The 27,132-nt window shown below is 40.2% G+C and overlaps 1 protein-coding gene across 12 annotated transcripts in view; it reads left to right on the top strand.

Moving 5' to 3' along the window:
• Window positions 1–27,132, top strand: part of usp9 (ubiquitin specific peptidase 9) — a 263,780-nt gene that overhangs the window by 198,644 nt on the left and 38,004 nt on the right. For all 12 annotated transcript variants that reach the window (XM_069889325.1, XM_069889327.1, XM_069889332.1 and 9 more), the window contains 6 exons: window positions 3,639–3,846; window positions 7,971–8,191; window positions 13,368–13,555; window positions 13,890–14,063; window positions 21,423–21,564; window positions 25,165–25,915. In XM_069889325.1, coding sequence (XP_069745426.1) covers window positions 3,639–3,846; window positions 7,971–8,191; window positions 13,368–13,555; window positions 13,890–14,063; window positions 21,423–21,564; window positions 25,165–25,915 — 1,684 coding nt within the window. The remainder of the gene's footprint in view (window positions 1–3,638; window positions 3,847–7,970; window positions 8,192–13,367; window positions 13,556–13,889; window positions 14,064–21,422; window positions 21,565–25,164; window positions 25,916–27,132) is intronic.

The following is a 27,132-nucleotide window of genomic DNA, read 5'->3' as shown; positions in this document are numbered from 1 at the left end:
TTGTTAGGAACACCAATACATCATCAGCAAATAAATTAATTTTATATTCCTTATCTAAAACTTTCATACCCTGTATCTGTGTATTCTCTTATCAACTGTGCCAAAGGTTCAATCACCAACGCAAACAAAGCTGGTGATAAAGGACAACCTTGACGAGTAGATCGGGTCAGTTTAAACGGTTCCGAAATCAAACCATTCATCAATACTCTAGCTACCGGTTTACTATATAAAGCCTTAATCCAACCAATAAAAAGAGGACCAAACTTAAATTTCTCCAAAACTTTGAACAGAAAATTCCACTCAACTCTATCCAACGCTTTTTCGGCATCTAAAGATATCACCATCAGATGGTCTGAAGATTGTCGAAATCTATTAATCAAACTAATCACACGTAAAATATTATCCGAAGCATATCTATTCTTTATGAAACCTGTTTGATCCATATGAATCAGCTTAGGTAAAAACTTAGCCAATCTAAGATGCATCTATTTCAATGCAAGGAGCATTGTAGCAAAAGCAGGCAAACTTAGACCATGGATTGGCCAATGGAATTATGACATTGTGGCAATTAGTGAAATTTGGTTGCAAGAGGGGCAGGACTAGCAGCTCAATGTTCCGTCCGGGCTTCTGTTGCTTTTGATGCGATAGAATGGGAGGTGGGGGGAGAAAGGAGAAGGAGTGGCATTGCTCATTAGGGAAAAACAAATCACAGCTGTGCCCAGGCAGGACAGAGCAGAGGGCTCATCTACTGAGGCTATATGGGTGGATCTGAAGAATGGGAAACGTATGACCACACTCAAAGGATTGTGTTATATACCAATCAATAGTCAACAGGAATTGGAGGAGCAAATCTAGAGAGATAACAGATAGCTGCAGGAAACAATAGAATAGTAGGAGAGGTTAATTTTTCACATATTAACTGGGACTCCCATACTGTAAAAGGATTGGATGCCATGGAGTTTGTCAAATGTGTTCAGGTATAGTGAAATATTCTATATTGAGCTACTATAGTCATCAGTGTACACATTGTGGAATCATTGTACACTTTGTTGAATTGATGTATATGCAGGGAAGTCGATGTACACGTTGTGGAGTCAAATGCAAGACTGACTCCTCCAGGCTTGCATGCTGGGCGTGTATACATCACTGCTTCTGTCACATGGGCTGGAAGTAACATCATCAGTGATGCATTGAATGCAGGTCAATTTCCTGCCTGAACCAAAAGAGGTCCATCCAGATCCGGATGGGCAGGTTTGAGTCGGACATTTGCAAATGCTTCCTCTGATGTCCAAAATGTACATCGAACCATTGCGTCTTAGTACCTTGAAGGGACCCTCATATGGACACTGGTATAGTGCTTGGTGTGCTCCTTTCTGTACAAAAATGTACCTGCAATCCTGCAAGTTTTGGGGTTTATAGGACGTGGGCTGACTGAGTTGTCCAAATGGGCGCTAAAGAACTAAGTTTCTCATGGAGCTTGCTTAGGACCGCTGCAGGCACCCCCTCCTGTCCTCGTGAGCCTGATACAAATTCTCCTGGAACCAAAGAAGGCAAGATTCCTTTGCAGATAATGTGAAAGAAAAATCTAAGGGTTTCTATAGGTATATGAAGAGCAAAAGGATAGTATGGGACAAAATTGGCCCCCTTGAAGATCAGAGTGGTCAGCGATGTATGAAGGCAAAAGAGGTGGGGGAAATATTAAATCAGTGGTTCTCAACCTTTTTCTTTCCACTCACATACCACTTCAAGTAATCCCTATGCCATCGGTGCTCTGTGATCAGTAAGGGATTGCTTAAGGTGCTATGTGAGTGGAAAGAAAAAGGTTGGGAACCACTGTCTTAAATGTTTTTTATTCATCAGTATTCACTCAGAAATGGGCACAGAGTTGAGGGAAGTAAGGAAATCGAGCGGTGAGATAATGGAACCTATACAGATTTAAGCAAATAAGGGTGTATAAATCCCCAGGGCCTGACAAGGTATTCCTTCAGACCTTAACGGAGGCTAGTGTAAAAACTCCAGGGACTCTCCAGAAATATTTAAAATGTTCTTGGCCTCCGGTATGGTGCCGAAGGATTAGAGGGTAGCTCATGTTGTTCTGTTGTTTTAAAAAGGCTCCAAAGGTAACCCTGGAAATTATAGGCCGGTGAGTTTGAAGTCAGTAGTTTGTAATTTATTGGAAAGTGTTCTAATAGATTGGATATGCAATCATTTGGATAGCCAAGAACTTAATTGGGATGGTCGACGTGGCTTTGTGTGTTGTAGATCGTATTTAACCAATTTGATAGAGTTTTTGAGGAGGTTACCAGGAAAGTTGATGAAGGAAAAGCTGTGGATATTGTTTGAATGGACTTTCGTAAGGCCTTTGACAATATTCGACATAGGAGGTTAGTAAGGAAGATTGAAACACGAGGTGTTTATGTTGAAGTTACGAACGAGATTCGATAATGGCTGGATAGGAGAAGTCTGCTTCTCAGTCTGCAGACTTTGTGGGATAGGTGGTCTGATCTCGGAAGCTAAGCAGGCTCAGGACTGGTCAGTACTTGGAGGGAAGACTGCCTGGTTACACCTGGTGTTGTGTGTTTCTGTGAGGGGTGATGGACAAAGTGGTGACTCTCTGCCTTATGGTAGACAAAGGTTAAAGAATTTCATGTATGTTACATTCTAAATTAGTATTATGTGACAATAATGGAACCTTTACCTTTAGTGGTGTGCCTAGGACCATTGTTGTTTGTCATAAATATCAATGATCTGGATGATAATGTTGAAAATTGGATCAGTAAATTTGCAGGTAACACTAGAAGGGCTGAAGGGGCCTTTTTCTGTGCTGCAATGTTGTGTGTTTCATTGTATCTATTATCGCCATCTGGAACGATAAAGCCAAACATTGTGACCATCTTGTCAAGTGATTTAGTTCTGGTATCTCTTGAACATAGACTTTTCCTGAGGTTCGTTTCTCAATTTCACAAGGAAAAATTAAATGTGGCCTTCGTAATTTGAGGGGTTGTGAAGAAAGTCAACTTAAGAGCTGAGAAGTAATCTTTTTTAAGTTTATTACAATCTCCTAATGAATTGCATATGTTCCATTTATCAGTTGCTTTGAATTTTTCAAGCTGTGACTGTATTGTGTACAATGATTTGGTGCAACTGTATAATTATTGTAATCAGCCAATGTGCGCATTACTACAGCATCTTTAAAACTTTGACACAACCGTGGCATTTCAAAGTCTAAATGTGGAGGACTTTGAAAACTTCAGATTCTTGTAAAGATGACACTGTTTGGATAGCGGTTTGTGTAACGCTTTTACAGCACCAGAAACTCTGTTTTGAATCCAGCGCTGTCTGTGATGAGTTTTCACGTTTTCCCCATGTCTGCTGGGTGCTCCGGTTTCAACCTACCCTTCAAAATGTATTGGGGTTGTCATTTAATTGGGGTATTTGGGTGAAACTTATTTGAGCAGCATGTGCTCATGGCTGGAAGAGCCTGTAACCATGCTCTACAGCAAAAAAAATTTAAAATTATATAGTCATTGACTTGAATTTGGTTATTCAGAATTGAGAACGTAAAACAAGATAGATTTTGAATTTTTGACTATATTAACAACAAGTAATCGGCCGCCTTTTTCTGTTTTGTTTTATAGGAGCTGATAGATGACTTCATCTTTCCAGCCTCTAATGTGTACCTGCAATACAAGAAAAGTGGAGAGCTGCCATCTGAACAGGCAATTCCTGTCTGCAGCGCACCTGCTGCAATCAATGCTGGCTTTGAATTACTGGTAGCTTTGGCTGTTGGTTGTGTTCAAAACCTCAAACAAATAGTGGACACTATAACAGATATGTATTATGCAGGTACTTGAAAATTAATTGCTGGGAAATTTGGCAAGAATAAACAGAAAAACATCAGAGGTTCAATGGAAGGTGGTCAAGTAAATTTATTTCTTGGAAGAAATATCAAGGGCAGTATCAGGCACCTGCTAGAATGCCAACCATGCACTTCGCACTTCTACCTCTTATCCAAAGATCCACAAACAAAATTATTCTGGCAGCCCCCATTGCTTCTGTTTGCTCTTGCCTGACCGAATGCATTTTCTTTCTTTACTCCATTCTCTCTGGACTATTCCAGTCCCTTCCATCCACAATGCTTCCCATGCCTTTCACCACTGACAATTCTGATTCCGTGCTCCCCTCCAACTTAACTTCATCATGGATGTCTTTTCTATTCACCTCATGATTCAGCACCAACACTCTCATCCACATGGCAGAACTTGTGTTCACATTGAAAACTTCCCTTTCGATGACATTGGTGAGACCAAATACATTTTTGGCAGTATTTGGCAGAGTGTCTCTGCTCTGTGTACAATGACCATCCTGAGCTCTTGGTTGCGTGATATTTCAACTCCTGAGCCCTCCCCACTGCTAGAGTAAAACTCTTGGGCACCTCCTCAGCTGACTGGATAGTTTACAGGTCAATGATATAAACTTAGAATTTTCTGGTTTCAGATGAGACCTCTCTCTCTCTTCTGTACCACATTTGCTTGACCCCCCCCCCCCCCCCCATGTTTTTCTCCCCTTTCCCTCCCATCCCCTTCCAATTTCTTCTCCCACTGGATTCTTCTCCCCATCACCTGGTCCATTTATACCTTCATTCTCAATTTTTTAATCATATTCCATTGCTGGCACGCTTTATCATGATCACCCACTCCACCTTGCATGTCTCAACTTCCTCCTCCCGACTCCTTTGTTTTTCTTGGCTTTCTCCCTTTGTCTGATATTTACTAATATACTGCCTCTGTTTATCATGTATTATCTCTTTTTGGTTCACCAATCCAACATTTGGCCCATGTCCATTTTGACATATTGAAACTAGCCTTTCTCCATATCCTGTCCTGATAGAACGTTTCATATTGAAAGGTTAACCATTATTTTTCTTCCATGATGTTACTCAACATGTGTTCCTCTAGTAGATTGTGTTTAGCTTCATGTTCCAATATTTGCAGTAGCCTTTCTGTTTCAAGTTTATTTTTTGATTGATCAACTATAGATAGGAGGACTGGACCATATTTAAGGATTCATCTTCAAACTTGAATGACATGGCAATGACAATGCCTTGACTGTCACTGACTTCATCAGGTCCTGTGTGGATGAGCGTGTGCCCATGCGTCCGTACTTTGAGTACCCCAGCTGTGGATGAATCAAATTATTCGCAACTTGTAGAAAGCAAGGTCATTGGCGTTTAAGATTAGTGATCCAGATCTCCACAGAAAATCCAGGTACGACCTACAGAAGACTATCAACAGCAAAAAGGCAATTCTGAGTGAAGCTAGAAACAGAATCATATACTTGCCATCTACGGCAAGGTTTGCAGGCCATTACATCCTACAAGGCAGCACCTAACATCATAATTGGCTGTGATGCTTCACTCCCCAATGAGCTGAACACCTTTTATGCTCACTCTGAAAACGAGAATTCAACTGTACTAATGAGAATCCCTGCACCAGTGGTGACCCTGTGATATCTGTCTCAGAGGCTAACATCAAAACATCTTTCAAGAGGGTGAAGCTTCATAAAGCGTCAGGCCCTGATGGCGTACCTGGTAGGGTACTGAAAATCTGTGCCAACCAACTAGCTGGAGTTTTCACAGGCATTTTCAGTCTCTCACTGCTGCAATCAGAGGTTCGTACCTGTTTCAAAGGGCCATAAATCAATTATAACAGTGCCCAAGAAGAGGAGAGTGAGCTGCCTCGATGACTTATCACCCAGTGGCACTCACATCGACTGTGATGAAATGTTTTGAGGGGTTTGTCATGCCCAGAACTAATTCCTACTGCAATTCATCGACCATCACAATTGTTTCACAGTAGATGCAATCTCACTGGCTCTCCACTCAAGCCTGGATGACATGAATAACAGCAACACATTCTTCCAGGCTACTTTTCATTGATTGCAGCTCAACTTTCAACATTATCCCCTCAGAACTTGTCAGCAAGCTTCAAAATCTGGGCCTTTGCACCTCCTTTTGCAACTGAATCCTTAACCCTCATCAGTAGGCCTTAAGGATGCATGCTTAGCCCACCGCTCTACTCTCTCTATACCCATGAATGAATGTGTGGCAAGGCACAATTCAAATGCTGTTTACAATTCCTGCATATCATCATCTCTAAAGATCTATCTTGGGGCCATTGTGTCGATACAGTTATGAAGAAGGCTCACCGATGTTTGATGACTTTGAGGGCAATTGCCAAGTTACCAAACACTTGCAAATTTCTACAGGTGTACCATGGAGACCATTCTGACTGGTTGCGTTACTGGTATTGGTGCTAATGCACTGGACAGGAAATGGTTACAAAGGGTTTCCATCATGGCATTAATCTTCTCTCTATTAAGGACATTTTCAAGAGGTGGTGTCTCAAGAAAGCAGCTTCTGTCCATCATCAAGAACCCTCATCGCCCAAGGCCGTCCTTTTCTCACTGCTACCAATAGGAAAGAGGGACAGAAGGCTGAAGACGCACACTCAACTTTACAAAAATAGCTTCTTGCCTGCCATCAGATTTCTGAATTGATAATAAACCAATGGAGACTACTCTTTTGTTTTTGTATTAATTATTTATATTCTTAGGAATTGTAATTTATAGCTATTTTGCACATGTAAAACAGAAAATTTCATGACAATAAAATCTGATTCTGTTGCTCAAAAGCATTTGCATCTTGAATTCAGAAAGTTTTAGATTCAAGCCCAATAAGATTTGAGCACAGTCAAGCTGTCATTCTAATACAGTATTGTAGGAACACTGGACTGTCAGATCTTATTGGGGTTAATCCAGGTGGCTGTGCAAAGATTTCATAGCATTGAAGAGATTTTGTTAGCCCTGTGCTCAGTCCAATTTTTTAAACAAAGCCAGGGAAGCTTGCTTTTAGAAGCATCTTTTTTGTAATAATTAAATTTCCATACATGTATTAAATACAAAGGACAATATTCCTATATTTCAAATCAATTGTACATGCTGCATGTTATACCCCCTGAAATCCCAGTAACCACCCTCCCCGCCCAATAATAATCCCCAAAGAAAAAGAATATAGTTGAAGAAAATAAATAAACAAACAAACCTGGTTACCAAAATATTAGCAAGATTTCATGAGGTTTCGGGAAAACCCTTTATAAATGAATACCTACAATGTGTAAGTATGGGCACCAAATTTTCAAAAAAAGGATCATTTATGTAATCTTAAGAGGTATACAGCTATGTATTTCCACCTGCCATCTTTCCATTCTGGTTTTAGAGACACCTTGAGCTTAAATGCGTTCTCTCTTTATTGTTTTAATCATGGCTTTACTGACTTTGCTGCAGAACTGATTCATTTGCTGAAGGTGATACAAATGCAAGCCAGTGATTTTGTGATATTAACGGTAATCTATATGAAGGATTTTTGTATGGTTTATTAAACCTCAGTGGCTGCTTTATTTAAAAAAATTGATTTGTTTTAAAATCAAATGGTAACAAAACTTCTTTCTTATTTGATTATTTTACTGTTTGTTGAGCTTTATTAATTTAGCAATTATAGAATTATGATCATCTCTATAAATTCACCCAGATTAAAACTAATAGAATAAAATATTGGACCACTCCTAATATCATCAGTGGCAACTCAAGCCACTGATTTTAAAACATTTCATTTGGCAATTTGAAATGAACTTTTGAAGAAGTCTTCATTTTTTTTTTCCTTTTTATAAATGACATTTGAATCATACAAACTATGTTATCAATGGGGTGTAAACATGAATATTATGTTACCACCCAGTCTAGAATTTATCATATTTAGTTAATAACTTCCTAAGGCACATTTAAAAAAATATTTATTGGGTTTATTTTTTGTTCTTTTTCAAGTTTTTTATGAAAACGAAAAATCCATAAATGTCAACTGTAAAACAGCTGAAATACCTACAACGTATTAATTGGTGACTATTTTTAATTAGGTTGTGAGGCGCTGACCGAATGGGAGTACTTACCGCCAGTAGGACCACGACCATCAAAAGGATTTGTAGGATTGAAGAATGCTGGTGCAACTTGTTATATGAATTCTGTTATTCAGCAGCTATATATGATTCCAGCTATTAGAAATGGTATCCTTACCATTGAAGGAACTGGTAGTGATGTTGATGATGATGCATCTGGTGACGAGAAGCAAGATAATGAGGTGAATACTAAACAGAACTTTTATTTACATGTACATTGGTCGAATATGCTTCGGTATCCAGGCTTATAATTGAACTTGGTAACTGCAAAATGCTCGAAATGTATTTAAATGTTAATTTTATTGTGATGTAATCTTTAAAATGCTGCTCGCCTTTTTGATTGGGTTAAAAAAAATTCAAGAAAACTGATTTCAATATAATACTGCATACATAAAATTACTATATGAACAGAAATTCAGTAATTTGTAGCAAACACCATAATTATACAAATATTAACAATTGATCATATGTTCATTCCATTCGCTTTTTTTTCTGTCAAAATTACAAAAGCTGATGCTCTGTTTCTGCATAGGTTGTGTTGGAATTTGGTGGTGAATGCATTTTATATATGTATTCTTCAAAGCTGCCGACCAAAGTAACTTTGCCAAAGTGGATTTTACTCATTGTTTTGCATGGACAAAAATTGAATGGTGTGAAGATTTCTTTGTACTGAGTGACATGGAGATTTTAATTTAAAAGTGTAAAGTTATTTCTAAGATGTATTACATATTCCAAAGTGAGGGTCTGAAACCGGGCCTACAAAGGTCGAGGAAGAGATGGGAGTCAGATTTTGATAACAACAATCAATGAAGGATGGTGGCAGGACCTGTGTCTGGGCAGTGTGATGGGGGTTGTCAATGCCAAATACAGGATGGTGCAGTCTAACTTCCTGCACCAGTTGTACCTTACACCTCAGAAATTTCACAGATCAAAGTCTGAGATTTCAGAAATGTGTTTTATATGTGGTGTGGAGGTGGGAACTTTGGTCCACTCTACCTGGCTGTGCTCAAAGGTGTGAGACTTTTTTTGGAAGACCTAGGGGATATTCTGAAAAAAAATTATGAGTGGCTTTTCCACCAGATCCAGTGCTCCTCTTGGGCAATGTTGGAGAAGTGCAGTTTAGACCGACTAAATTCCAAATTTTGTTTGTGAAGGTTGCTTTGGTGGTAGCCAGGAAGTGTATAGCAGTTTCATGGAAGTCTGACTGCCAGCTAAATACCACATGATGGAATATGGAAATAGAGCTGCATTTCCCCTGGAGAAAATCACATATAACCTAAGGAGGAAATATGACACACGGCAACCTTATTTGCAGTACCTTGGTTCTGTTCTTAGATTGATTTTCCCCCATCCCCTTTTAAATAGGGATAATTTAACCTTATCCCAGTACGGCCAGAAGTGTGATCCTGGAAATAGGACTTGGCGCATTCGACGCACCTGCCCTTTTCTTTTCAAGTTCTTAGTTTTCTTTTCCTTTTGAGTTTCTTTTCTTTTTAGTATTTTCTTTGAATGGTGTTGCCATTGTGATTTGTTTTCATTACAGGTCTTGATAGGGGTCATGTGCCCCATGATGAGTGGAATCGAGATAAGCTTTTGGAATGTATTCGCCGTGGCGGGTGGGGTGTGTGGGTTGGAACAAATATGGACTTTGGGAATGCCTTTGTTTATTGGATTTTGTAAGCCTGTGAAAACTAAAATGAAATATTTAAAAAAAAAGATTTCTTTGCACTTAGAGAAATTAAGAGCTGAAGATATTTGCAACTGGTATTGTGCGCAAGAACATAATAAAAATCATCAGTCCTCTGATATTAAAAAATTAACCACCATTGATCAGTTATTTCTTTCATGTAGATAGTTTCAGGAGATTGTCATTTAAAAGCAAAACTTTACATAGCTATTCTCACTTTCTCCCAAACTCCTCATCTAATCTGTCATATCTTTATATAATCCGATTTAACATTAAATTAACACATCCATGATGCCCATATTGATCCTTCTGCATATCAGTTCCTCATGACATTTTATTGCTTTGTTTCCTTCATTGCTTGTGATCAACTGAAATTTCCAGGAATTAAATAGGATAGAATTTTGAAAGAAAAGATGCCACAAAATAGTTGATACCATGAAATAGACAATATGGAGTAGACCTGTGGCCCAGCCAACCAAGTTAGTTTTCTGGACTAGTCCCATTTGCCTGCTTTTGGCCCATATCCTTCTCAGCTGTTCTGATCCTTTGAATGTTCAGATGTCCTTTGAATGTCACAATTGTGCTCACTTTTACAGTTTCCTCTGTAAATTTGTTCCAGATATAGACCACTCTCTGACTGAAAAAAGTATTTCCCTCAGTAATCTCTTCCCTCCTACCTTAAACTGATGCCCTCAAGCTCCAGCATTCTCTTCCCTGGGAAAAAGACTGAGCGTTCACTTTTTCCATGCCCTCTAAATCCATGGTTTTCAAACTTTTTCTTTCCACTCACATACCTCCTTAAGTAATCCTTATCTTGTGATTAGCAAAGGATTACTTAAGGTGGTATGTGAGTAGATAAAAAGGTTGAGAATCACTGCTCTAGACCCAATTGTTACTGAAATATGCTTGAGAAAAATTGTCATTGGCCCATTTCCTTTGGAGTTATGAAACTGCACATAACGAATCAATTAGATACGATTAAAACAGTGGTTTTCAAACTTTTTCTTTCCACTTACATACCACCTTAAGTCTTTGGCTTGGCTTCGCGGACGAAGATTTATGGAGGGGGTAAAAAGTCCACGTCAGCTGCAGGCTCGTTTGTGGCTGACAAGTCCGATGCGGGACAGGCAGACACGATTGCAGCGGTTGCAAGGGAAAATTGGTTGGTTGGGGTTGGGTGTTGGGTTTTTCCTCCTATGCCTTTTGTCAGTGAGGTGGGCTCTGCGGTCTTCTTCAAAGGAGGTTGCTGCCCGCCAAACTGTGAGGCGCCAAGATGCACGGTTTGAGGCGTTATCAGCCCACTGGCGGTGGTCAATGTGGCAGGCACCAAGAGATTTCTTTAGGCAGTCCTTGTACCTTTTCTTTGGTGCACCTCTGTCACGGTGGCCAGTGGAGAGCTCGCCATATAACACGATCTTGGGAAGGCGATGGTCCTCCATTCTGGAGACGTGACCCACCCAGCGCAGCTGGATCTTCAGCAGCGTGGACTCGATGCTGTCGACCTCTGCCATCTCGAGTACTTCGACGTTAGGGATGAAAGCGCTCCAATGGATGTTGAGGATGGAGCGGAGACAACGCTGGTGGAAGCGTTCTAGGAGCCGTAGGTGGTGCCGGTAGAGGACCCATGATTCGGAGCCGAACAGGAGTGTGGGTATGACAATGGCTCTGTATACGCTTATCTTTGTGAGGTTTTTCAGTTGGTTGTTTTTCCAGACTCTTGTGTAGTCTTCCAAAGGCGCTATTTGCCTTGGCGAGTCTGTTGTCTATCTCATTGTCGATCCTTGCATCTGATGAAATGGTGCAGCCGAGATAGGTAAACTGGTTGACCGTTTTGAGTTTTGTGTGCCCGATGGAGATGTGGGGGGGCTGGTAGTCATGGTGGGGAGCTGGCTCACCAAAGCCTTTAACACCGTGAGCAGGAAAGGGCTTTGGCAAATACTAGAGCGCATCGGATGTCCCCCAAAGTTCCTCAACATGATTATCCAACTGCACGAAAACCAACAAGGTCGGGTCAGATACAGCAATGAGCTCTCTGAACCCTTCTCCATTAACAATGGCGTGAAGCAAGGCTGTGTTCTGGCACCAACCCTCTTTTCAATCTTCTTCAGACCCCAACAATGAAGACGCTGTTTACATCCGGTACCGCACGGATGGCAGTCTCTTCAATCTGAGGCGCCTGCAAGCTCACACCAAGACACAAGAGAAACTTGTCCGTGAACTACTCTTTGCAGATGATGCCGCTTTAGTTGCCCATTCAGAGCCAGCTCTTCAGCGCTTGACGTCCTGCTTTGCGGAAACTGCCAAAATGTTTGGCCTGGAAGTCAGCCTGAAGAAAACTGAGGTCCTCCATCAACCACCTTAAGTAATCCCTTTCTATTCACAGCAACTGTGGCATAGGGATTACTTAAGTTGGTATGTGAGTGGAAAGAAAAAATTTGAAAACCGCTGCTCTAAATTAAGCCCACAAGTTCCAGTATCATTCTGATGAATCCCCTCTCCATCCTTCCAATTATTGATGTCCTCCTTGTAACTGACAACCAATCTCAAGCTCTTTTATACTCGTTTCTCTGCCAATAAAGGCATGCATCCCAAATGCTGCCTTCGACACCTTATCTTCCTGAGTTTTTACTTCCAAGAACTTTACACCTCTACACTTGGGTCTCTCTGTTCTTCAAGACTATATGCCTGTGCCATTCACCATACAAGTCCTAGCCTAGTTTGACATGGCAACGTGCAATACCTCACACTCATCACAATTTAATTCAATTTCCTAGTCCTTGACTTGCCTTCTGAACTGAACTTGGATATTCTTCGTCACTATTCACTATGCCACCAATTTTGGTGTCATCTGCAAATTTACTGACCATGTTAACTACATTGTCATCCAAATTGTTAATATGGACAGCAGTGGACCCAGTACCAACGTGTGGCACATCAGTCATCACAGGCTTCCAATCAGAAAAACATTCTTTCACTACTACTCACTAATTCCTTCAACTAAGCCAATTTTGAATGCAGTGGGCTAGTTCCCCTGTGATTCCCAGTGATCTAACCTTCTAGAATAACTTGTTATTTGGTACCATATTAAAAGTCTTGCTGAAGTTGAAATCTAAAACTTCCACTGCCCTACCCTCATCATAACCTCTTCAAATAACTGAGATTTGTGAGACACAATGTGCCATTCACAAAGCCATCTATCACTTTGCTGGTCTCTGGGTCCAGTGTTGTGCCTTCTAGAAGGGCCCCTCAGTATATTGGACGCAATGAACAAATTCCACTCCATCCAAGCCCTTGATGTTATTTATGGGTGCCACAGTCAATTTTATAGAAATGAAAATCTCCTAGTAAGACTTCCTAATTATTCTTGCAGCCATCTGCTATTTCTCCACACATCTGCACCTCCAATTTCCTTTGAAGTGATCATTCTCTTCTTTTTTCTAAGTTCTACCCATGTAACTTCACTGGATGATGCCTCCAAGAATTAGCTCTCTAAGCACTGTTGCAAAGTCTTCCTCCTCCAATAAGACAATCCCTCTCCCTCTTACCAGTTACCCCTCCCAACTGAATCCAAACCAGTATATTTGTTAATTTACTTTAGTTATGTTTGCTATAAAAGTACAAATGGCTGCCTTTTATAGTTCAATCTTATTTGACTTTGAATATTTTTACAGAGTAATGTTGATCCTCGAGATGATGTTTTCAGTTACCATCATCACTTTGACAAACCAGTAATTGGAAAAACTGAAGATCGGAAGGAATACAATATTGGTGTTCTGAGACATCTTCAGGTTATTTTTGGGCATTTGGCTGCCTCCAGATTACAGTACTATGTACCTCGAGGGTTCTGGAAACAATTCAGGTTTGTAGCTTAAAGATTGTGTTTGTTCCTTGTGCTGAAATTTGAAGTTTGAGCCCTGAAAGAGGGAAAGAATGTCACAATTAATGTTAAAAAGGAAATGCAATTATCCTAGTTGTCTCATACATGTGTCCTACCCTTTCTTGCATCAGAGAAAGCAGAAATGAAATGCACAATTAGATGCAGAAAATGGATAAAGCAAATTATTTAACTTGGACTGAGCAAAATGTTGGGGAATGGGAGCATAAAATCAGTAATTCTGGGGAAAAAAGTGATGTGGAAGAGAATTTTCTTTCTATGTAAGGCACAATATTACTTGGTATCTTTTAAAACATAGGCTTTGGGGTGAACCAGTCAATCTTCGAGAGCAGCATGATGCTTTGGAATTCTTCAACTCGTTGGTGGATAGCCTGGATGAAGCTTTGAAAGCTCTTGGACATGCAACAATGCTTAGCAAAGTTCTTGGTGGTTCCTTTGCTGATCAGAAGATATGTCAAGGCTGTCCTCACAGGTGAATTTGATAAATATATAACTGATTTCTGCTGTTCCTCTGTTACTGATTAGTGATAAAGATTCTCTTTGGCTTGGCTTCGCGGACGAAGATTTATGGAGGGGGTAAAAAGTCCACGTCAGCTGCAGACTCGTTTGTGGCTGACAAGTCCGATGGGTACAGCTAAAATAAATATTATAGTGTCTAATCATGGTCAATGTACTTTCCCCGCCCCCTGCCCAATATTATTGCATTGCTAAAGAGGTTTTTTCATTTTGGCTCTATGTTAAGATGTATATTATGACACAAATGCCTATTTTGTCTAAATGTGTGTAATAACTCAGATGAAAGTTGAATTTTTATGGCACAGGAGGTTATTTGAAGTAAGGAGCTAGCTTTCTGCAAGAGCAATCTAATTAGTTCCATTCTCTAGCAAATTCCCTGAAGATTAATTTTCCCCTCTGGTATGTAAAATAAAGATGACATCTAAATAAATATTCATCTTAAATATCTGGAAGAGGTGAAGGTTTCATATCTGAGAAGCCATAATTTTAAACCTGCTTAGATAGGGACTGTAGAATTCCAAATCTATTTGTGGTTATGAGCAAGTACTGGAAAGAGTTTTTTTTATTTTTTTTAGAATCTGATTGTCACTAGAATTATCACCATTTTCTAATGCACTCCTTGAAGTTGCCAGTGAGTCACATTCTTGGAACAGTTTCAGTCCTTCTTGCACAATGTTAGTGTGATTTGAGCTCCAAGATTTTGATCCAGTGACAAAGCCATGGCAAATATTACTAAATTAGGATGCGATGCAACTCAGAGGGGATCATGCAGGAGGTTGTGGTCTGTACGACCTGCTCTTAGTTGTACAGTTTGTAGGTTTCGATGTCAGAATAACTTAGGCAAATGGTAATGGAATGCCAGTCAAATAGGCTGCTTTGACCTTGTGATATTGAGTTTCTTGAGAGTTGTTAGAAATGCACTCATTCAGAAAAGTGGAGAGTTTTCAATTTCAATGCCTTGAAAATAATGGAAATGCTTTGGAATGTTAAGAAGTTTGTTGCTGCTGCAGGATACCTTGGTTCTGTCATTATTATATCGCCACATTACTTGCGATTGGTGCAGTTGAGTGTTTAGTTGTGGGTGACCCAGGATGTTGATGCGGCAATTAGGTTGCTTGATTCTTTTTGTAAGTTATCATAGACTGGAACATTTGCTGCATGAATGATACTTATCACTTATCAGACCATGCATTAATGTTGTTTTGGACTTGATGCATGGAAGCAGGAGCAAATTAATTTTTCTGAGTCATTGTGGATGAAATTAATCATTGTGAATCATCGGGAAACATCTGATGAATGGAAATTCATTGATAAAACTGTTGAAGTTGATTGACCTTTGGATGTTTCCCTTAGTAAAGTTTAGAGTTCTGTCTTGATGCTGAGGTGACTGACTCCAACAAACACAACTACTTTTAGGCAAATTATGACTCTGATCATTGGTGTTCTTTCCATTCATTTCAGTTTTACCATGGCTAATTGATGAAACACCTGATCAAATGTTGTTTTGATGTCAAAGAGGTCTTTTTCACTGATTGAATTCTGCTTGTTGATCCACATTTGGACCAAGGCTCTGATGAGGTTTGGAGCTGAGTTGCACCAAAATAGCATAGTGATTACACTGTTAATATCCCATTCCAGATCATAAAGAATAGTCTCCTTTTAGCAACATTTCAGATTTGGGAAGTTTTCTATATTATTGGTAGATACTGGCTTTGTCATTTTACTGGACCAGTTTGACTTGAGACCCAACTAGTTTTGGCATGCAGATCTTCAGTGCTACAGCAGGGATATTGATATCTCATTGCATTCTCTGTGCCAGTGCTCCCCTGTTGTCTTGGTTGCAAACTGGTTTTGTGGTAGGATCTCAGGAGAAAATAAGGTACATCATCTATTTGGAATGTCTGGCTGGAAGAGGTTCCAAATGCTTTAACTTGGCTTTCTCACTTGAATGCTATACCTCTTCAGTTTTGAGGGAGGGGATGTTTTCAGAACAAGCACCTTCTGTTAGTTATCTAACTATCAGATTTTGATTAACTGTCAGAGTACATACATAATATCACATACAACCCTGAATTTTTTTTCCTGCGAGCGCTGCAGAATTACCATTAATTGGTAGTGCAAAAAAAGTACACAGCATAAACATGTAATTAAAGAACTATATACTGATAACAAATGTAAACAAACTATGCAATACAGAGAAAACAAAAAGAAAATAAATAAAGTGCACATGAGAGTTCTGAAATGAGTCTCTGATTGAGATTGTTGTAGAGGGGTAGCAGCTGTTCCGAAACCTATACCTTTTACCTGATGGCAGCAGTGAGACAGAGCTTGTGTTGTGTGATGTGGGTTTTTGACGATTGCTGCTGCTCACCTATGTCAGTGTTCCTTGTAGATATACTCAATAGTGGAGGGTTTTGCCTGTGATGTCCTGGGCTTTGTCCACTACCTTTGGGAGGTCTTTATGGTCAGGGATAATGGTGTCCCTATACCAGATTGTGATGGAGCCAGTCAGTACACTTTCCACCACACATGTGTAGAAATTTGCCAAGGTTTCTGACGTCAAACCAAACCTTCGCAAACACCTGAGGAAGTAGAGGTGCTGATGTGCTTTCTTCACAATGCCAGTAATGTGTTGGGTCCAGGAAAGATCCTTCGATATAGTGGCTCCCAAGAACTTAAATGTGCTCACTCTCTCTACTTTTGATCCCCCAGTGATCACTGGATTGTATACCTCTGGGTTTCCTTTCCTGAAGTCAACAATCAGCTCCTTAGTTTTGGTGACATTGAGTGTGAGGTTGTTGTTGGTGCACCATTCAGCCAAGTTTTCAATCTCCATCCTATACGCTGACTCAACCCTTCCTTTTCACAACTCACACAGTCCTCGGTGTAAAGTGAGTAGAGCAGGGGGCTAAGAACACAGCTCTGGTGCTCCTGTACTGATGAAAATTGTGGAGGAGATGAGGAAATCAATGATCCAGTTACATAGTGGGGTGTTAACTCCCGGGTCTTTGTTGTTCAGTTTTGAAGGACTGATGGTGTTAAATGCTAAACTGTATTGGATAAAGAGCATCCTGTATGTGTCTTTGCAGTCCAGGTGTTCCAGGGCTTTGTGTAGTGTAGGAGTCCTCAAACTTTTTAAACCATCAACCCTTTCAGGGAATACATAATCCCTCATTGGCCTTCAATCATGGAATCTTGGTGCTGGACATCTAGTGGGGGGGGAGGGTGGCTGGATGAGTGGGGGGGGGCTGAAGTGGCTGGATGGGGAAGGGCTGGACAGGGGGTTGGGGCCTTGGTTGGATGGCCAGACATCCAGTTTTAGGCTGGACTTTTGAGCCCTCTATCCTTCGTCCATTGCCACCTCGAGCTAGACCTTAATTTGTGCTCCATTTGGGGGTGTAGGCAATGAGGGGGAAGCTTGATGGCGGGGCACAGTTCATGGCAGGTAAGCCCCCCCCCCCCCACCCCATGCTGTGGGGGGTGGTTTTGTGGCAGCAGCGGTGCTGAAACATGCAAGGGAGGCACTATTTTACGTTGACTCCCCCCACTTGTTGTCGACTCCTTATCTACTTGTCATTTATTGACCCCCCCTGGATTGTCCCATCAACCCCTGGGGGTCAATATTGACCACTTTGGAGACTCCAGTGAGATGGCATTCACCATAGTCCAGTTACTAAGATAGGTGAACTGTAACTTGCTATGGGCAAACTGTAATTCATTGTGAGATCATGTAGTTCAACTTCATGCTTTTGTTGCTGTTTGCCACATGTGGCATCAGTTGTCTGGCAATTGATTGTTTTTAGCTGTGCTTTTGGTGATCCTGGCATGAACTTTATCGCTGTATACTGGTATGTGTAAATGATTAACTAGGTGTCACTGAGTGCAAATATACAAGTAATAACCCATAATTAGAAGTTGGGTATCTCATGGTACTCTTGTCTGAGGTATTTTTCCTTGCCCTTTATTAATCTTTTTGTTGAAGTGTTTTGTAAGTATGAACTTCTTGTATTGTATTGAGTTCTGAAGGGTTCTGGAACTTTGGTGAATGATGAGCCAAACAAAAAATTAAATACGAGGTTTGAGTTTTGGGGGGGGGAGAAGATATAACTAAGTCAAATTAAATAAATAAAGTTAAATTGAGCAGGAAAAAGTTTGGTAACAGGAAAAAAGGAACAACCTGGATCAAAGAAAAACATCACCGTAAGCTGTTGCTATCCTCTTCCTGTTCATAGGAAAAGCAGTAGTTTTTGTGTCTTTCTGAAGTTTGCTTGACTAATATAAATCTTGAAGTTCAGAGACTTAACTCACTAATTATCACCTCAAATCTGTTTACTGATCTTAATTTGTTTTAATAGCACAATTTCTCAAACTAGAGTTTGATGAAAAGTTTTGTATTTTGCAGCTCTGAAGACATTTTCATCTTTTGAGCTGAAATATAGCTCTTGCTGTCACACTTGTACATGATATCTACCTCTGCCATCCTATTTCTTCAGGCTTCCCTCCCTCTTGCGTGGCGCCTGAACCTCTGCTCTGCACATTTCCATTCCTCGATTTTTTTTCAATCTGATTGGCCTCATACTGCTAAATCAAGTCCACCCACAAATTGGAGGAACCACACCTTGTATTCTGTCTCAGCATTGATATTGATGTCCAATTTCCGATAACCCCTATCCCCAGTCTCTCTCTCTCTCTCTTCTTACTCCTCTGTCTCCTTTCCTAAAGCTCCGTATCCTTTTTCTCCTTTCAGGGAGCTTCCCTTTGCTGTTTCCCCTGTGATTTTTCAGCTTTCTCTTCTTCCCTCCCACCTGCATCCACTTATTTCTTACCTGTTAGGCAGTGCTTCTCCCTTTCTTCCTTTCTTCCTCCCATTCTGCCATTTATTCAGACATCTATCTATTTTTTCACATTCCCAATTTCATGGGAGTGATTTGGGCCTACGCTATGATTGGAAAAACAAGAATAAGTAATCAAAGATCCCCTTGCCATTGAATCAAGACCTTGTCTGTCAAGGTGGTTTGGTAACTGGACTGTAATAATAAATGTTTGCTAAAATAAATAAGCACAGCACCTTCCAGCCCACTACATGAAGCCCAGAAGCTCAAATGCAACACACCTCCTCCTAACAGTATGGGCCTTGCCATCAAAAATAAGCTTGCCTGACACCTTAGCAATTTTGCTTGTCAGATGGGAAATGATTTTATGACTTTCCAGGTTACGAATCTGGATTTAATACATAATGATCATGACTATATACTGCCCAACCCTAGAAGATATGGATATGAGCAAATCTGGACCCAGTTCCCACAGGAAGACAAATTAATTTTTTTAACATGACTTCAATCCCAAAATCAGAAAAGACATAAACATCCATGATTAACATGGAAGGAATAGGGGGAACCAACTACTGTCAATAGTCCTCTTGATAAAATGTTTGGATCATGACATTGTTTTATAATAGACCTACCACCAATTCTTAGTAACAACACTCCACTACCACCCTCCTACAATCAAGTTAATTCTGTATCCCATCAGCCAGCTCGTCCTGGATAACATGCGATCTGACTGACTGGACCATCCTCTCATGCAGGACCTTGTCAAAGGCCTTACTAAACTCCATATAGACAATGCCAATTGCCCTGCCCTCATCAATCATCTTGGACAATTCTTCAAAAAAACTTAAATTTGCGAGGCATGATTTCCCACATGCTATCTATCCCAAATTAGATCTTGCCTTTTCCAAATGCAAGTGGGTACCATCTCTCAGGAGATTATCCATGATTGGCTTTGAGTTCTCTGGCATGTAGTTCCCCTGCTTATCCAGACAGCCTTTATTAAATGAGGGCACAGCATTACAGTTCACCAAATGTTGAATGGAGCTCCTGCAATTTTTTCCTTGGCTTCTATAACATTCTCGGATAAAATTAATATCTTCAAGACATCACCGTTTACTTTCCAGAATTGCCTAGGCTCCATGTCTTCATAGTAAATGCTCATTGAAGAACTCGCCCATCTTGCACACACAGTTGATTCCCCACATACTGTTCTTTTCAAGATTCAATTTATTGTCATAGTAATAAAACAGTGTCCTATTGCATGAAATTCCTTTTTGCCTACTGCAAGGCAGACAGATTTGCCACTGGCAGAAATTGCCTAAGTGTCTCTAAGAGTCAGACCCTACAATAAGAGAAAGAGAAGCAAAAGAGAGTCCCCCCAGAGTCACCGTAGATTTGCCTTCAGCCGCCAACCAGAGTCCATTCCAAACCATTGGTGACCCGAGTTCCAGATCTGAACTTCCTACACAGTCAAGGATCCTTTGGCACCCTCAGCAACTCCTCTCATCCTGGTTCTGTTACTTGGTACTCCTCCGGCCAGTTCAAGCTGTTCTCCAGCAGTCTGCAGCCTTGCACAAGTCTCCTGACAGTCTCCAGCAGCATGCAGCTTCTATGGGTTCCTCGCCTCTAGTTGCCAGCAGCCCACTGCTTGCACTGGTTCCTCAGCCTTAGAGCCTCCTCACTGGTCCACCTCCATGGTCACACTCCTGTGGATTGTCTCTTCCGCTTCTCCTTCTCAGACGGGGGTGAGGGGTTTATCTTCCTGACCTGTAGTCACCTGCTCCTGTCCTCCACTTCCCTGGAGTCTGCAGCCCTCATAGCTGCTACCGATTAATAGGTGCCGACATCTTGGGCGCAGACCCCCAAGGTCATGGAATCTCAAATAAAACCACCATTGCCTCCCTCAGTGGGCTGTTCCAAGCTCATGGGGAGCCAACGGCAGTTAATTGGCTAGCTGGACCCCACAGGAGCACTGCATTTCCGTTCCCTCGCTCCCCGCGGGTCCGCGGCAGGGCTGCTGCTACAGTGGCTTTGACAGCGCCGCCATCTTTTCACAATTTAGTTAATCTATTGCCTTTAAAATACTTGTAGCATCTCTTAGGATTCTCCTTAATCTTGTTTTCCAGAACCATCTCTAACAGGAGCATATTTTCTCTAAATTTTAGCTATCTCGTTTGAAAGCTTTCACTTGCCAGGTGCTTTTTTACCTTCAAACATGATCAAATTTTGCAAGATCAAAATTTGCCCTATCCCAATTAAGAACAATAACTTGTGGACCAGGTCTATTCAAATAACCAAATATTATGCATGAATGCAAATAAACCTATCCATGGGGCATGAGTTTCACTTTATATTTTGTCTGGAACATTGGGTATTGAAGTTAAGAAATGCTTTGAGTAAATTCTTGAATCCTATTTTTAAAAATGGCATTATTTCCAAAATTGGTGGGGTTGTTGTATTGGTTATAGTTATTTTTGTTACAGGTATGAATGTGAGGAATCATTCACAACACTCAATGTTGACATAAGAAATCATCAAAACCTGCTTGACTCACTTGAGCAGTATGTCAAAGGAGACCTACTGGAAGGTGCCAATGCATACCATTGTGAGAAGTGTAACAAAAAGGTAATTGCAATTTTGTATTCAGATTTTACAAGACTAATTTCTGCATTTGTTACCTACAATATTTTGCCAACAGTTGTAGCTGCTCAGCAGCTATATATTTGAACTCAACTCATACAGTTGCAGTATTTCATGATTTTGAACATTACTTTTTGAATTGGCATTTTTTTTCAAATGTTTAGTGTTTGAGCTGTTTCTTTGCTTTTTATTTATTTATTTATGGGATGGTGATGTTGCTGGAAATGCTGGGATTTTTCTTGAATTGCCCTGAGCAGAGGAAGCAGTTTAGAGTAAACCACATTGTTTGACCTGGAGTTGCATTTTCGTCATACCAGGTAAGGATAGCAAACCGAATTTTCTGAAGGATATTAGTGACCCAGTTGAGTTGCATGGTTGCTGTTACTGAGATAAATTTCATTTAGTTTTTTTTTTAAATTCCACGTTAATGACTTTAAATTTTCTGGGAGCCATCGTGAGATCCTGCCTCAAGTATCGCAATCAATGATCCGTAACTCTGGCTACTATAACTTCTGCAACCCAGTGTGTTATCATATGCTTTATTTCATTGAATATCTATGTATATTTCGATTATGGCTTTTTCATTCATCAAAACAAAAAGTAAGGGTGCCACTATTTTGAAGAAGTCTTTTACTTTTTGCAGGGATAAAGTGTGTTGCAATTGTTACATTTTAACTGTCTGTGGATGACAATTTGCTGTTTTATTCAGCTGTATCATGTAATTATTATGTGCTGTTATTGTGAGTGTATGTTTTTGAGCGCAGAGGTCCAAAGAAACATTGTTTCGTCTGGTTGTATATGTACAGTCAGATAATAATTAACTTGAACAAAACCATGGGGTTTAAGCCATTGAGTTTTTGAGTGAAAAATTGGGGGGTGGGAATGAGGAGGGAAATTGGTCCTGGGCCAGAAATTACCAAAATGTATGGGATGGGAAGGATTTGGAAATGGGACTGAATTAAGTCAAGATGTTTTGATGAAGGCAGGGAATTTTAATGTAATCTATAATGGAGATACAATGAGCTAGTGTAAATCAGCAAGGATATGGGTAATTGGAACGTGGTCCTTATTATGCGATGGTGAATGTTCAGGTGTTTACAGAGAATGGAAGATCTTGTAATGTCTTTTATTGTCACTCCTTGAACTTGCTCCAACATACAACTTGATTGTGGCCACCTTAAACTCCCGGTCTTGCTTCTGAGCCCTGAATATTATTGCTAAATTGATCTGTCAGCCTTGGGCAAAAAGGAAAAGAGAAAAAGCTGCAGATACCAGAAATTTAAAATAAAAGCAGAAAATGCTGAAAGCACGGAAAAACAAAGGATGAGAGGTAACTTAATAGAGGAATACAAGATACGGCTGGACAGCCAGTACCTTTTCCCTGGGATGACAATAGCAAATACCAGATGCTGTTGGTTTAAGGTGAATGGAGGAAAGTTTAGGGGAGATATTAGAGGTAATGTTTATTCAAACGTTATGAGTGGTCGGTGTCTGGATTGTATTGCTTGGGGTGGTGGAGGAAACTGGTACAGTAGGGACATTCAATCTAGCCTTCCAGTCCCAGAAACATTCTAATGCATCTTTTGGCACCCTGTGCAGCTTAATGACATCTTTTCTACAGCTGGGCAACCAGAAATGGGCATAAATTGCTCAGTGAGCTCTCACTAATGTCATAATTGTGGCTCCTGTTCTCAGTGCCCTGGCTGGTGAAGGATCACAACTGAATCACTTTTTTTTAAAAAAAAGACACACTTGTTAAATTGATTTAAATAGAATTAAATCATACCGATAAGACATTCCAGGGATAAAAGATTTTTATCCCTACAACTCTTGCTTCCTTGGTTTTCATAGGACCTGCGCCTCTTTGTGATCAGATTTTCCATCTTATGTTCAGGGAAATCTCAGTCTAATGTGAAACTGAGAAATTTTGAATTCACTTCAGATGTCCAGAGGATGGTGGTTAGTTAGACTGAAGATGAGGCTTCAGTCCTCCTTGGAAAATCTCACGGTTTTGACTAATTAAGCGGGAAAACAATCAGCAGGACTGCTTACACATGCTAGCTTTTCAGTGAAATCTGGGGCTTTTTTTTTAAGTTCATAGAACAGCAGTTGACCAGATACTATAGAGAACTTCCTGATTCTTTGATTTATGCAATGCAATGTTTTATCCTGTATCAGTTTATCTTCACCTGAAGTAAACTTCTTTTAAACTTTCACATATTTTAAACATCATGGGAACTTTTGGTTAAACTTGCAGTTAGCAATTACCATGTGGAATTGTAAGGAATTTTCTAAATATTTAATATTTTAATGTAATTGAAGATACTCATTTGCAGTAAAGCTGTTCAATTGTTTATCCACATTCTTTATTATTGAAATGAAAGTGCACATGCCAAAACATGGAATTAAAGAATGGTTGCAGCTCCAGAGATAATATAACCAGCTAAGTTCACATTGAGTCTGAGTAATTTGACTAGGTTCAATTCCCCTTCTCTAACCCCCATAGCCCTTCAAGATCTTTCCCACCTCCTTTGAGTACTGCAATTAACTCTAACTTTGAAATGCTATAAACTCAAGTATGTGGCTGGATATGAAATTTGGTTCTTCAAATTCTCACTGTTCAGTTGTCCCTTCACAAAGGAACAATGGGTGAAGCACTTGACAACATGCAGTGAATGTAATATACAAAAAAATGTAATATTGCATAAAATTTCCTTTTGCCTGCAGTAAAGCAAATAAAGTCATTATAAGCATATCCCACGACCTTTGCAGTAAGCAAAAGAGAATCTAAAGAGGATCCCTTCAGAGGCCCAAAGTGTCTGTATATTCGCCTCCAGCAGCCATGTGGACCCATTGGCAAACCAAGCTTCAGATCTAAACCTCTAATACAATCAGGAAGATATGAGAGCCCTTCTTGCCCTCAGCACCCTCTCAAATCCTGGTTCTGAAACCTGATTCCCATAAGCCAGACACCAGCAATCCACAGCCTGTATGCGTCCCAACGACTGCAAGTCAGCAACAGGCCACAGTCTTTGTGGGTCCTTCAATCATTGAAACCCTTGCTGGTCAGTTGGTGTGGTCACCGTATTGCAGGATTGTTTCTTATGCCTCTCCTTTTCTACAAATGGTATTCTCCCTGTTTCTTGGTGCCCTGCACTGGCCCGCTTCTCCTCCAGTATTCGTAACTCCTCATGGTACACTGCAGGATTTTTTTAAAAAAAGATCATACGCTGCAGGATTTTTTTAAAAAAAGATCGACTCCTTTAACAGGCTATTTAAAGCTTGTCTGGAGCCAAGGGCATTAGGTCTGAGCAGCCAGACCTTGTGGAGCAGCGCTGTGCCTCCTCTCCCCACTTTCCTGGATCCGCAACAGCAACAGTTACTGCAGCACCTCCATTTCATTTGTTGTAATTATAATACAAGCCTCTGCTCAGGAGCAGACAGAAGTGCTGGATTGAATGCAAAATATAATTTGTCCTACTTCAATTGTTTTCTTAGGCTTTTTCAAAGGCATGCGTTTGCATTGATATTTATTTACACTGGCAAAATTTTCTTGATTATTCAATGATAATTTCTGTTTTGCAGGTGGATACAGTGAAACGTTTGTTAATAAAGAAGTTGCCACCAGTTTTAGCAATTCAACTCAAGCGATTTGACTATGACTGGGAAAGGGAATGTGCAATCAAATTCAATGACTATTTTGAGTTTCCTCGTGAGTTGGACATGGAACCTTACACAGTGGCTGGAGTAGCCAAATTGGAAGGGGATGACATCAACCCAGAAAATCAGTTAATCCAGAATGACCAGCCAGACAATGAACAGCCTGGTAGCACTAAGTATAGACTTGTTGGTGTGCTTGTGCATAGTGGTCAGGCCAGCGGTGGACATTACTATTCGTATATTATTCAGCGAAATGGAGGAGATGGTGAAAAAAACAAGTGGTATAAGTTTGATGATGGTGATGTAACTGAGTGCAAAATGGACGACGATGAAGAGATGAAAAACCAGTGTTTTGGTGGTGAATACATGGGCGAAGTGTTTGATCATATGATGAAACGCATGTCATACAGGCGACAAAAAAGATGGTGGAATGCCTACATCCTTTTTTACGAGCGAATGGACACAATAGATAAAGATAACGAATTAATTAAGTACATTTCTGAGCTTGAGATTAGCATTAAACCACACCAGATAAAAATGCCAATTGTCATTGAACGAAGTGTACGGAAGCAGAATGTGCAATTTATGCACAACAGAATGCAGTATAGTCTGGAGTATTTCCAATTCATTAAGAAACTTTTAACATGTAACAGTGTCTATCTGAATCCTCCACCTGGTGAGTATGAATTAAATTTTTTGGTAGCATTGCAACTTTTAAAATACAAAATTTGCTTCAATAGATATTGCTTCATGTTTTAAGAGGTGTTGTTTAAATGAAACAATGATGATTGTCAACTGAACAGTTTTATTTAAAGATGAGAAGCTATGATCAGGCAAATTGGAAAAACCAATTTTCCTCAGGAATCATTAACAAGAACTCAATATATAAAAGACGATTGGAAGAAGAATTATAGGGGAAAGATTTCTCAAACTGAGTGCGTTCTCGGAATATGCATCATGAAAAGGTTGTGGAGGCAGAATTGATTACATATAAAGAAGCGTGGATGACCACATGCTATAACAAACTCAACTGAGAATGGAAAAGCAGGGTTGGGTTTTGGAGCTCTTTATCAGTTTCCTTTTTTGTGATAGAAATCTTTTCAATCTGTGACCAAGTACAGATTAGGTTGTGCTTTTCCTCATAGGAGAAACTTTTTTTTTAAAGGAATTGAAATGTACCGAACATGATTTTTTATTAGCAACTGTAGAAAAAAGATGCACTCCTGCAGAGTGATTACAGGGAATTAAGCATAAATTAAGTAGCAAAACTTCATGGTTTGGAATCTCTGGAATGCCCTTTGTGCCACATGGCTGACACAAGGGCAGGTCAGATAAAAAATGTGGTTAAGGGGCTGGTGCAGGAAGGAACTATTGAGATGTCTTGTGTGCGGAGGACAAAAAAGGACACGAGATTGGTGTGGCAAATAAGGTTGTGTGGCAGGTGAGAAAGTTGAAGTAGATCCTCCAATTAAACAGAGGGGATTCAGTTGGTAGGAGCAGGACAAAGAATGAAGAAACTGCATTGATTAATGTAAATATCCTGACAGAATAAGGGGTGGGAATGTTAGCACAGTAGTGAGCACAATACTGTTATAGCACCAGCAATCAGGGCCAGGGTTCGAATCCCATGCTATCTGTAAGAAGTTTGTATGTTCTCCCCGTCTGCATGCATTTTCTCTAGGGGCTCTGGTTTTCTCCCACCATTCAGAAAGTACTGGAGGTTGTAGATCAACTGGATGTAATTGAGTAGCTCGGGCTTGAGGGATGAAAGGGCCTGTAACCATGCTGTCTGCTAAAATTTTATTGTCTATAAAAGATCAGACAGAGAAATTCAAGGTTTGGATAGATAAATGCGATTTGAATTTTATTACAGGTACATATTTGTAATTGAGG

This window comes from Narcine bancroftii, chromosome 7 (genome assembly GCF_036971445.1).
Source record: "Narcine bancroftii isolate sNarBan1 chromosome 7, sNarBan1.hap1, whole genome shotgun sequence".
Taxonomy (NCBI): Eukaryota; Metazoa; Chordata; class Chondrichthyes; order Torpediniformes; family Narcinidae; genus Narcine; species Narcine bancroftii.
This window is presented reverse-complemented; position numbering and strand designations above follow the sequence as displayed.